The following is a 13,998-nucleotide window of genomic DNA, read 5'->3' on the forward strand; positions in this document are numbered from 1 at the left end:
TACACACATACATACAACACATATAAATAAAGAGATGCCTAAAATAAAGGAAAGTAAAAATACACCATAGTAAAGTAGTCAGTGTTATTTTACCCAAATCAAAAATTATAGTTGGCTCTATAATTTATATACTGTATACACACACACACACACCCATGCACACACACACATATATATACAGTATATGTAAATGGGAACCAATAATTGGTCTCTATGAATAATGATTCTCTTCTTGGGGTGGGGGTTAGATTTAGGTTTAAGGTTTGAATTTATTTTAGGTTTAGGGTAAGGGTCATGGTTAGGCCATAGAGATGAAAGGAAGTCAATGGTGACCCAACATGTGTGTGTGTGTGGTTTTCCCTAAAAAGACAGGTCAGGCGTTCAGCAAACTGTAAAAGGAGCTGATCCTCTGATCCTTTATCAGACCTCAGAGGCTGTGATGGCACATTGCATACTAATGAGAATGGACTGTTCTTATACTAAGGGCGATATCTGTGCCAGCAGTTAGGTTAGGGAAGACTGCAGCTTGAAACAAAGCTATTTTAGTCCCTTTCTTTTTTTATTTCCATTCAAGCGGCTCGAACAAAGCCCAAACACTTCTTCAATGCCGCAAAACCTTAAGACGGAAAAGCGTTTTCCAGGTTCTGACTCAGCATAATAGACTTCTTTTTTTAAAGGAGAAGAGAAAAATAATTTCATCAGCAGTGGTTTAAATTCGAAATATATGTGGATTTAAAAAAAAATTTCTAACATTACTGAGGTAATGAAACATTAAATATAGACTATTTAGTCACACTGGTGATAATATTGTTGGCATTACAGAATGTAAACTGAGTAAAAGTGAAGCAGCTAAATGTTTCACATTGATAGACTCAGATTCCTCAGTAAATTATGGAATCATTGAAAAGTTCTTTCATTTCAGTCATTTCAGTGAAAACATAAAAGAAAAAACTTCCCACTTAATCAAACACAAAGTAATATATTTTAAGATTTTTATTGCGTTATTTTTTATTGTTAAATCTTACAGGTAATTAAAAATGCAACCATACATATTTTGTTTTGTATTTTTTCTTATAGTACAGTATACTTGCATTGGATAAACTGTCATCAATCATCTCCAAAATAGTGAAAAAGCTTTGCTTCACATTCCTCTAATTCCTGCAGTTACCCTTTAGCTTAGTCAATCGTTGAAAAAATACTTTTTCCTTCCACTCAACTTTCCTTTTAGAAGCTTGGGTACAGCACTCTGTTCAGCCAGTGACTCATTTTGCTGCTAAACAACCTGTGGTGTAAACTGTGCTGTTCAGTACTTTTAACTAACCAGTCTTCTTCACTATTGGTTTGGACTTGACATAGAATTTCTTTATTAAACTATTTTTATTATTATTAGGCAATGGAACTGATTCTGGGTTTTTCATTACCTGTAAACCATATTCCCAAAAATTTATGAGATAAAGAATTCAGTGTAAAATAAATCTACATATTATATTAGTTTCCCTTATTAAATTCAATAACTGAAATATATTTGCTTTCTAACAATGCTCTAATTTAATTAAATATGTAATGTAATTACAAAAATGTTGTAATTACATTAGATTCATGTATGAGCAACAATAATAAACAGTCAACCAACAACACATAACATTATGATTTTAGATTCTTAAAAATAAACATCTGAAATTTCTAGAAAGTATCAAATTCAGCCAGCATTTTAGGCATCACGCTAAAGGAGATCAAGAAGATGATAAAATCAGTAAGTAAATCAGATGATAAAGTCGGTAAAGCAACAGTTTGGACTCACTAAAGTTTGAAGCCATATTTAAGGTTAACCATAGAACTACAATGAAAAGGAAAATAATATTTTAATATAAAAGTTATTCCATCATGCTGCAATGCAACAAATTATGAACAGGTTATTGATAAACATTTAACATACAAATTATGCTGTTTTCAACCCACAATTTAGCAAAAAAAAAATTGCATCAAAGAGTACCATACAAAAAAAATATATGTGAAATATTAAATAACTGCTTGCAACTCCAAATGACAATAAAAGTTGTTTATGTCTAGTTTTCTAATCTAGAAGAGGATTAGGGCCACTGAAAATGTAAAAAAAAGTTAACTGATTTCTAAATTTTATTTCAGTATACTATGAGAAAAAAATCTCAGAATTAAAGTATCAGAATTTGAACAATGGAATTCTGAGAGAATTCTTAAAGTCAGAATCCTGAGATTAAAGTCAGAATTCTGACTTTTTTCTCATGTTATAATGAAATAAAATTTAAAAAACAGTTAACTTTTTATTTTTTCAGTGACCCTAATCCTCTTCCGTAAATGTACAATCCGTATTATTCAATATTAAAAAATGTAAAAACTGAAAGGGCTAAAGATAATAAGTTATGTAGTTAATGCCACTTTCTGCAATTTCATAATAATACAAACAATATTGATTAATATTGACTGATTGAACATTGGTCGCTAGAGTGTTATAGCCTCAAATATGCTACATATGGCTAATGCTACATAAGGCTAACAAGCTACTGTAATTAGTTTAGCTCAACATTTGACGTCTTCAGGTCACTAAAACCATGTTAGTAGTTAGCACAGCTGATGTTTTAACAGAAAATAACTTGTTAATTCAATTAATTTTACCAAAACCAGGTGTAAATGTAAATTAGCTTTGCTAGCTTTGGGTCAAAGGCAGGTGCAGTAACAATATGGTTTAAAAAATTGAGTTTGAAATTTATTAAAGCAATTTAGGTATAAGCACGGCTATTGGTGTCCATGCAATCTTTGGTTACAAAAATTTTATTCAATTGGGTCAACAAACAGCTTCATATTCATAATATTTCGAGTAGAATGAATAAAAGTGTATCATAAACTTGGTACTATCAATAAATACTTTTGAATCAGTACATTTCTTTGAACATTTAGCTAGATTTGCTAGAAACGCTTTATATAGAGCATGTAATCTTTCAATTAATAGTAATGGGCGGTTCTAGACAGGGCCCCTGTAGAACTGGTTCTGGCCCCTGTTATGGCCCCTCTAATGAAGACATAATATGATGCTAAATAATTGGTCCCTTGTACAAATGTAATTTGGTTTAACTTTGCAGGTTTAGTTTAAAGAATAACTATTGAGTCACCTTCTGGCTCTTTTCGTATATTAATTAATGAGCAATTGGGGGTTTTTTTGTTCTTTTTTTTTTGCTATTTGCCCCCATAAAAAAAACAATCAGTCAAAAAAGGAATGCTGGCCCCACTCAGGTCCATGTGGTAAAATTAATCTAGAACCCCCACTGTAATTATGATATAAACAACATAAGAGTGGTGACTATTTCTTAAACATTACAGCCTTCCTCAAAGTCTACTTTATTTTATTTTTAAAGAGCAGCAAACATTCAGTTGGAGCTGATGAGAATGAGCCACCATAAAAAATGAAATTTTCCTTTGACTCAGCAGAAGTAGATCTAGTTTCAGCCCTACACCCCAAATTCCTCTCTCCTGCTGCTGCTGACTGCAGCACCTCCTGCCAGCACCTTAGCTGGAAAAATAAAAAAACTTTCCTTTTTTTCTGCTAAATTCTTAAACATATATACATATGTAGATAAACATGCGTGCCCATCCAATGCTCGGGGCACTAAAAGTGCATTTCATCACTATTATCACTATAGTTGTTATGAGGGCTCCAAGTTAAAGATGAGAGGATGGTTTGTCCTGCTCTCTCCCAGGAGGTGCATCCTGTCTATTACTCCTCAAGTGTCTGTTTCCCACAGCAGTCAAGGTTAACAAGCCGCTGGTGTCTGCGACGGCTGCAAAGCAGTGAGAGGTGGAGAGAGGAAGGGGGGTGCAGGCTGCAACTATACAGGCTGGATATGATGATGCAGACAGGCAGCCACTGAAGCCTACAGTCCTCTCTAAATATGCCTGCATATACATATCACACCTATATAGGAATAATCCGAAATTAGCAATTGATTACATTTTTTTATCCCCCCCCATACACACACACACACACACACACACACGTAGAATAAATTGCAGCTAGACAAGGAAGAAAAAAAAACTCCTCTGCGCACGAATCCTGATCCTATCATGCTGAACAAACCATATAAAAGGAGTAGATCCTTTTATGGTGGATGCGGATTTATGACAGACTCACAAGCAAAAAAAAAATTAAAAAAAAATGTGCTAATGTGTCACAAGGTAGCGTGAGCATCCATACCTTTCTCTCCATCACTGTGCGCTTTTTTTAAGGAGCGATTCAGCAACAGCAGCTGTAGGATGTGTGCGCCTCTGCTCCCACCTCAACTTCCTGACGGCTTTCAGCGCAGCGGCGTCTCTCTGCGGCTCCCCGCTCAGCACTTCCCCATTACCGGGCAGCTAAGCCACTTATTAGCGCTGGCCTGTGGGATGGAGCTAGAGCCACGATTGGTGAAGCCTGGATAGGGAAGGGGGAGAGCAGGAGGCGCAGGCGCGGTCACTGCTGGAGAGTCCATACAATCAGGGGCGGAGCTAGATGGGGGGCATGGCCACCCCTACCATTTTCCCCCCTCTAATACAGCTGGTGGCAGCAGTAATGCTTTCAAGTGAAATATTAAACATATAAAAATGTTCATATATTAACTATTACTTGACAACAAAAAAACTGTGGTTAATGTGTGTTACTGTGGTTAATGTGTGTTACTGTGGTTAATGTGTGTGTTGTGTGCAGCAAGAAGGTTCTGGGTTCGATTCCCAGCCCAGGGTCTTTCTGCATGGAATTTGCATGTTCTCCCTGAGCATGTGTGGGTTCTCTCCTGGTACTCCGGCTTCCTCCCACAGTCCAAAAACATGACTGTTAGGCAGAGATGGGAAGTAACGAAGGACAAATACTTCGTTACTGTACTCAAGTAGATTTTTCTGATATTTTTACTTTACTTTACTACTTATTTTTATGGCGACTTTTTACTTCTACTCCTTACATTTTTACACAAATATCTGTACTTTCTACTCCTTACATTTAAAAAATTGGCTCGTTACTTTAGTTTTGAATCATTTCAATGGAGTTACCGTTATTATTTTTCACGTCATCAATACCAAATTCAATCTAATTGGATGGGAATCTACGTTGCATTTGACGCAGCACTACAAGATGAATCGACAGATTCGGCGGTATTCATTGGCGGCAAATCATTGCAGCTTGGTGGCGGTGGCGTTAGCATAGTAGCATGGACGACGAGATGATTGAAAATTAACACAACGGAGATCTAGTCCTATTGGCAGACATCCATTTAAAATGTAGGCAACGGCATGAAAAAAGTGGTTTCTACTTTTACTTTTATACTTTAAGTAAATTTACAAGCCTGTACTTTGTTACTTTTACTTGAGTAAAGAAGTTAAAGAAAAAATGTTGTGTTTCTGCGAGTCATCTAAGAGTCTTCTAGTGAAAACATGAATAACTATTTTAATAAAAACTTCATAAATAATAAATTTATACAGATATTAGTGCTTGTAAATATCAATTTTATGCAGAATGATTACTGATAAAATTAGGTAAAAGATGTTCGCCGCAGAACTCAAACCTGAAACAATTGTATCCACTATACCATTTATCTAGAAAGCACGGATGTTTAAATATATGCGTCTATTTGTTAGCAAAGGCTGTAGGAAAGGATAGTTTGTCTTTATTTAGAAAAATATGGATGTTTTGCTTTTTAAATTTTCCTGTTGGAACAGTTTAGATTGACACTGAGGCAGGGGTGGAGTTAGATGGGGGGCCAGGGGTGGCCATGGCCACCTTAGCCAATCATTAGCCACCCCTACCATTTATTTCCCTCTAATACAGATGTGGCAGCAGTAATACTCTCAAGGGGAATATTCAAAACATTTAAATTTTTCATAAATTAATAATTAGTTGACAACAAAAACACTGTGGATAATTATGCACATCAATATACTAACATTAAAAATGATAAGTACAGAATTAAAGCAGAAATAGATTTTTTGTTTTATGGGGTAAAGAGAAAATGTGTTTCTGCAAGTCATCTAGGAGTCTTCAGTAAAATCATAGATAAATAACTATCTTAATAAAAACTTCATAAATAATAATTCTATATAGAAATTAGTGCTTTTAGATATCTATTTTATGCAGAATATTCTTAATAAAAGTAGGTAAGTCATGACAATGGAAAAGATGTTCGCCCAAAACTCAAACCTGAAACAATTTTATCCACTATACCTTTTATTTAGAAAGCACAGATGTTTGATTATATTTGTCTATTTGTTAGCAAAAGCTGTGGGAAAGGATATTTAGTCTTTATTTAGAAAATATGACCGTGAGGATAATTAAAGGGGTCTGCTTGGATTGAAGGTTTAGAGAAAGTGTGGGGAATTGCTTTAAGGTTATATCAGTAAATGTTTTACAGCGAAGGGACAAACAAAAAATTGGTCTCTACAGCAGTGTTTCCCAACCTTTTATGAATTTTGTTCCCCTTTGGATATTTTTTCTTACCATGAGTACTCCTCTCAGTCAAAAGTATTGATTATCCAAAAATGCAACGTACAATAATTTATTATAAAATAAATACTATGTTACTTAATCTTATAAATTGAGCATTAATTCTTAGGCATTTTATGTTTTCCATCTCAAATAAAAAAGCAACATAAATATGTTGATTGGAAGTTAGTGAGGAATTGAAATAAATACAAAATAAAATCATATATATTCAAAGCATTTTATTGGATTTTTTATTTAAAATATAAAATAACAACCAAATAACAGTTCCAGCATTATCGATGAATTGCAATAACATAGGGAAAATAATGTAAAATGAGTTAAAAAACAAAAAAACAAAAAAAAAAAACCAAAAGGGATAACATATAAGAATAATAAATTTGTGAGAAGATAAAAAAAATCATAATATTTGAGATTAATAAACAAAATAAAATCATAATATAAACCTGTATTTATAAAACTGTAGCTCCTCTGAGTAACTCCCTTATAATCACATTTAAATTGGATGAATAGGGAAAAAAAAATTATAGTTAGATTGATTCCATTTAACATATAAGAAAACTTACTTTTTGTTTGAAAAAAAAAAGGCTTGTTTTCTTTTTCAATGGTGTCCTCAGAAAGCAGAACATATCCCAGTCATATTTTATTTTACTACCTCAGGAATAAAATATTTTCATGTACCCCTTGCAACGCACTCCCAGACCACTAAGGGTACGAGTACCCATGGTTTGGAATCACTGCTGACGATCAATGGAAACGCTGCACTTCTACTCCCACAGCTTAACCGCTCACTACATTTAAATCAGAAACCCTAAAGAATAGTCATTCAAATTCAATTTTATTCGAGAATACTTTATTAATACCAATGGAAATTAAAGGAACATTTTAAAGTTAAAACAGATGTAGGCAGGAAGGATGTTCTGCAGCAGTCCATTGTACACCGGTTAAGGAGAAGCCACTGACTGAAGACACTGTTGTTTTCAGTGGTGGCGCTAGGGGGCACTATAAGCTATATCATAACATCCCAAAGAAAAATGTAGAGTATTACTTATATTATATTACACTATTGTTGAACATGTGGTTATTGCGATATTTTCCTTAAAAAAAAAACACAATCAATTCCAATTAAAAATAAATTGGGTATTAAAATGAAAATACACATCTAAACACATATAAATCTGCCATATTAGTGGTATTACTTCTTTAGATATTTGAATTTTTAAGGAAACGTAAGTTATTTTGTAATTTCTTCCAATTATTTGTCAAAATAGCATGTGATAAGACTTTCCATCCCCACATTCCTTTTTGTAAAGGTCAAAAAAATGTAATGTAATGTGTATTTTCTGCCATATATAGGAATATTTTTTATGTGATTTGCGGTTCTGTAAGTTAAAAGTATTTCTATCTCTATTGTTATAATTAACACAGGGCTTTCTCAGCTTTTATTTAATTTGAAAATATCACGTGGGATGAAAAATCGTCTGGTTCAGCCATTGCAAAGGGCTTCCCATGATAAATATGTGTCCTGAACTGGTCGTGTTTGTTCTTTAATATTCAGTTGATGATCCCTATAAATTACTACTACTTTAATTTGGCCTTATTTGGAAACTTTTTCTGGGAGGGTGGTTTGTTTGAAAACATGATGCTTAATGATTTCTACAAAATGCAAGAAAAAGCGTAAGTAACAATCATCTGGGGCATGTCATTTAATTCATTATAGGTAATTCTATATTCATTTATCTACTTATATATAACCTTACGTGTGCTTCACCAAATTTCAATGGTGAATTTACAATCAATTCACAGTATTTTGTTTTTCCCAATCTGGGGAAAACAGAATACAGTGAATTTATTGTAATGATTTATATTTTACATTATAGTCTATGCATGTGTTTTTATATGCTTTAATGAAATAGCAGAGCACCACTTAGTCATTATCCACCTGTGAGTACAGCTCTGCTTTTGTTTGCATATGCTTATTAAAAATGTTGGAACACAGGTTGCGTCATTACACCCTCAGTTCAGTGCTTAGCCGCCTTTTAGCACCTGGAGATAAAAATCTGTAGAGCCGCCACTGGTTGTATTGAACAGAATGCTAACTGTTGTTCATATTGTTATCCGATGTCATTAGATGATTTGTCAATTCATCTCCAGAGGTTCTGGAGGAGTTCTTAGAACAGAGCCGACCTTCTTTATCAGCTTTTTCAAGTCATTTGATCTGATGCTCTTACCCCAGCAGTAGGAACATTAATGTATCCCAGCAACAAGCTAAATTCAAATATAGAAATATGTAAAATAAAACAGTGTGATCAAATAAATAAATGAAAAAAAAAACCTAAAGAAGTGAGCAAAAAAAAGGGATGAGCTATAGAAACGTACAAAGCATATTTTCTTTATTTAAAAGAATAAAGAAAAAACAGTCTTGGAAGAGCAGAGCTGTAAAAACAAATCTACTCCCCAGACTTTCTGTATCTATTTCAACTGATCCAGCATCAGCCTTCAGTAAGTGAGACAAGCTTATATGGAGAGTTGTGTGCTAATATAAGACCACAGGAGAGACTTAAAACACTTGGTAATAACAGAGGTGGACTCAGCCTCCCTAACATGCAGCACAACTACCTGCAGTGGGAGGTTGGATTAATGATGACACTGACACAGGATGGGCAGAATTCATAGCCAAATATATCATTAGTTGCTCTGGTGTTTCTGAGCAAGCAGTTCCAGAGAAAACTGGATTAAAAAATGTAAGTGTGAAAAACACTTTAAATGTATGGTCAACAGTCCAATAGGGGGTGTAAATTTCTGGAAACCCAGACTGTGTCCCCTCAACAACAGATATCACCTTTAAGAGGTGTGCAGGAAGAAACCTAAAGATTATGAACCAGCTGTTTTCCACTTTTTGCAGCCTTTCTCATGCCTAGACAGATTATCTCTAAACCAAAGTGATAAGTTCTGGTATTTTCAGATATACTGCAAAAGTGATCTAGAAATAAGTGAAACTTAAGTGTATTAACTATTAATTTGAGTAGGTAAATAAGATGATTTGCCAATGGAATTAGTATTTTACTCTTAAAATAAGATAATTAGATAATATGTACTTGAAATAAGAGGATGCAATTGTTTTTTTGTTTTGTTTTTTTTTTTAAATGCAAATTGTATTTTTCCATCGGCAAAGTGTTTTACTTACCTCCTCAATTCAAGAAATAAAAGCACTTATTTTAAGAAAAAACAGCTTATGTAGATTTACATTTTTTGCAGTGTAAGACATTATATTATCCTAAAAATTGGAATACATTAAAAAAGGTCCAACAAATGTAGCGAGTTACTTTTTTTAAAGATCATTAAACCTCAGATTCCCAATACCAAATGATTCTCTAGATCAGGGGTCACCAACATGGTGCCCGTGGGCAACAAGGGGCCCCCACGGACAACATGAGGTGCCCTCAGCATCTTTTGAAAACAGAACAATTCACCAGTGGACTAAATCTGAAATATTATTTTTTATTGAAGCTCTTATTTTGAAGCATTTTATCATATCAATAAATTAGAACATTTGAGGATTAATATGGATTTCATAATGAGAATATCTAAAAGCAAATTAAAAATGAAAAGAAACAATAGAAATATGTTTATTATCCATGAAGTTCAGGTGAATGCCGACTCCTCTAGTTCATAGGTCAGTATTGGTAGCCCGTCCTATGACTCAGTACCCATAAAGTAGCCCTCAGCCATAAAAAAGTTGCTGACCCCTGCTCTAGATGTTAAGGATAAATGGGAGTTGGAGTTAAATATAGGATGAACTCAGGATGATGAATGGGATACCCTATGTGTTGGATGCCATGAGGGAAATAAATTCTGTGGAAACAGTTTGGAGAATTAATAATTTTTTTTTAGGATACTTGTAAAGGTTTTTTTTTACATTTTTTGCTTTTTTGTAGAGAATGTGAACTGCTAGTTGGTTGTTCTCGTATTTTCTGGGACTTTCTAAATATACTTCATTTTTGTAAGGAAGTAAAACAGTTAAGCTTTGGAAATTGATTTTAAATTTGTACCAAGTCAGTTTCCTTTAGACCTGATAATTAAAGAGAAGTACACTAGAAACAGAAGGTCCTTTTTATACAGACTCCTAACCACTTCTCAGAAAATGGAAATGGATAATAATTTAACTACCTGCGATTGCGGGTGGCTTTACTTTGGTGTTGTCAGGAACTAACAGGAATAGATTAAAACAGTAAAATAAAACAGCAGTGACATAAACATTTATTGAGTTTGAGTAACAGCAGCCAGAGGTTCAGCAGTCTGTTGGTGAAGGAGCGCTCCAGTTCTGCATCAGCTTCATCCATGGATGGGAGACACTGTCCAGTGGGGCTGTTATGTTTGACCTTCTGTCTCCTCACCACCTGAGGAGCTGAGGGGGACGGAGTTTACGCTGCAGAGAGCTCTTCATTTTAAATATGCATTTCTGTTAATGTTTATGGTTTACAGTTAATAAAACCAGGCTGTCGAGGTTGCAAACATATTTCTACACACATGTACATAGAACACTGCACTTTTACTACATTTATTTTTTACAACTATCCTAATGACATTAAATTTGACCTCTTTCCTCAAAATTATTCACATCCCCCTTTATGAAAAATAATTGCAAATCTATTTAAAAACAGAAAAATAAGAAATCCCATTTATACTTCAAGATTAGCCGAGGTGCATATCATTTCCACTGCTTATGACGGGAATGTTTTACAGCCTTAAGGGAGTCCACCTGTGGACAATTTAGTTAATTTGAAATGATTAGGAAAGGCACACCTCTATCTATATAAGGTCTCACATTTGACTACATCAGAGATCAAACACCAAGCATGATGTAAAACAAATGTCTGTAGATGTCCTGTGGCTGCAGAAACTCCTGCTGTTTAGAAGCTCCTAGTAGAACGTTGGCAGACAAGAGGCGCATGGCAGCAGGGGTGGAGCGATGACTTCAAATCCAGATTCACTGCTTCATCCAAATTTTTTAGCATGATGGGGAAGAAGGGGGAAGTTATACAGTACATCTCTGCATGTCTTCTATACAGCATAATGTGTAAATATGAGTCGATCTATTAGCAACGTGGTCTGTCTTTAAAGATTAGTTTAGAGAGTGTAGATGTGCTCATTTTCCTGTAGGTAGTTTTTTTTTTTTTTTTACCCTCCCTATGAAAATCTCCTGGCTCAGTCACTGGACGGCAGCCAGTCTGTCTCACAGACCGTAAGAACTGAACTCTGGACTGATGAAACAAACATCAATATCTTCTGTGTGATTGGGGTAATGTTTAGAAAAAACCAGGCACAACTCACGAGCAAGCCACTACCATCCCTACAGTGAAGCATGGTGATGGCAGCATCATGTTATGGGGATTCATTTCAGCAGCAGGGACTGGTAGATTGGTCGGGATATGGGAAATGATGAATGCAGCAACATGCAGATATCCTGATGAAAACCTGTTGCAGAACATTTTTGACCTCCGACTGGGACGACACAAAACACACAGCTGAGGTCTCAAAGCAGGGGATCAGAAACACTCTGAATATCCTGGATGGACCAAGACAGAATCCAGACTTAAACCCCTTGAGCATCTGACTGTGCAGAGCTCTGCCTCCAACCTGAGGACGAAGCTTCAGATGTTGTGCAAAGAACGATTGGTATGCTGAGCTTGTGGCATCATATTCCAGAAAAATAGAGGCCAAAGGTGGTTTTATGGTACTTTCTGTGGTGTGTACCCTAAGAACAGTCTCTGCTATGGTAGACTGAGTAAGTACTTTGCTTTCTATTTGTAGTCATCAAAAACAAATTCACTGCCACAGTAGGATATTGTGTTTAGAACTTTAAGGACAGAAGAACTAAATACCTTTTGGGATAAAGCAGTAACACGAGTGAAAAAGTGGAGCACTGTAGACACTTTCCAGATGCACTGTACAAATACACCTATGCAAAAAATCAATCCAAATGGTTGTAGGTTGAAAAGAAAAAATACATAAATACAAAATGTTATATAATGTAGTGCTGATATGACAGTAGTCTAGCAAATTATTAACTCCCTTTACAAGAATCCTACGAGATTATAGCTTTAGAAGCTGCCTGTTTAGAGCGCCATGTTGGAGCAATAATAGAATTAAGCAGGACAAAGTGTGACACAATCAGGAAGCAACAGGGATACAACCTCCCTTGAGTGGAGTGATATAAATGTCTACATATATTTTATTTAACTTACAGTTGTGTTCGAAATAATAGCAGTGCCTTTAGAAAAATGAGTAAATGTCAAAATTCTTCAAAGAAATTGTACTTTAATGAACACAGATACATTGGGGACACAGTACATTCTATTCCAAAGCAAAACAATTGCGCAAAGTCATCAAAACTTAAATAATAATAATAATATTTCAAACAAAGTAAGAAATGGCATGTTCAAAAGAATAGCAGTGTTGCCATCTTTCCTTGGAAACTCAAAAATGTACTGTACAAACAAAGAAATTCTTGATAAGTGAACCTAGCTGAGTATCCTAAACTAATATTTTGTTGCAAAACCATTGTTTCTGATGACTGCTTCACATCTGTGGTGCATGGAGTCAACCAACTTCTGGCATCGTTCCACAGGTATTGCAGCCCAGGATAATTGCACTGTATTCCACAATTCCTCAGCGTTTCTTGGTTTTGCCTCATGCACTGCACTTTTTATGTCAGCCCACAAGTTTTCAATGGGATTAAGGTCCGGGGATTGTGCTGGCCACTCCATCAGTTGAATCTTGTTCATCTGGAACCATGCTTTTGCTCGCTTGCTGGTGTGTTTGGGGTCATTATCCTGTTGAAAGGTCCACCTCAAAGGCATTTCCTCCTCAGCATATGGCAGCATGACCTCTTCCAGGATCCTGATGTACTGGAACTGATCCATGATCCCTTGTATGCGGTGAATCGGACCAACACCATAGTATGAAAAACATCCCCATATCATGATGCTTGCACCACCATGCTTAATGGTCTTCAGTGAGTACTGTGGCTTGAATTCTGTGTTTGCAGGGCATCTGACATACTGCCTGTGACCCTTAGACCCAAAAAGAACAATCTTGCTTTCATCTGTCCACAAGATATTATGCCATTTCTTTTCAGGCCAGTCAATGTGCTCTTTGGCAAATTGTAAACGCTTCTGCACATGTCTTGTTCTCAGCAGTGGGACTTTGCGGGGGCTTCTTGCTGGAAGGTTAACCTCAGTAAGACGTCTTCTGATTGTCACAGTACTCACTGTCAACTGAAGGTCTTGCTTGATCCTCTTGGATCCCATCATTGGCTGAGTCTTCGCCAGTTTGGCTATTCTTCTGTCCATTCGAGTGGTTGTCTTTTTCTTCCTCGTTTTTCAGTTTTTTGCTCCCATTTCAGGGCATTTGAGATCATTTTAGCTGAACAGCCAATGATTTTCTGACCTCTTTGTATGTTTTCCCTTCTTTAATCAATTTTTTTATTAGGAAACGCT

General features: G+C 35.4%; 1 protein-coding gene across 1 annotated transcript in view; it reads right to left on the reverse strand.

Annotated features, from left to right (window-relative positions):
• smarcd3b (SWI/SNF related, matrix associated, actin dependent regulator of chromatin, subfamily d, member 3b) overlaps window positions 1–4,449 on the reverse strand; it is a 66,260-nt gene extending 61,811 nt beyond the window's left edge. The window contains exon 1 of the mRNA XM_038297953.1: window positions 4,226–4,449. Within this exon, the coding sequence (XP_038153881.1) occupies window positions 4,226–4,237 (12 nt within the window). The 5' untranslated portion in view covers window positions 4,238–4,449. The remainder of the gene's footprint in view (window positions 1–4,225) is intronic.
• Window positions 4,450–13,998: the final 9,549 nt, after the last annotated feature.

Source organism: Cyprinodon tularosa, unplaced genomic scaffold (genome assembly GCF_016077235.1).
Source record: "Cyprinodon tularosa strain WSP-4 unplaced genomic scaffold, ASM1607723v1 ctg4, whole genome shotgun sequence".
Taxonomy (NCBI): Eukaryota; Metazoa; Chordata; class Actinopteri; order Cyprinodontiformes; family Cyprinodontidae; genus Cyprinodon; species Cyprinodon tularosa.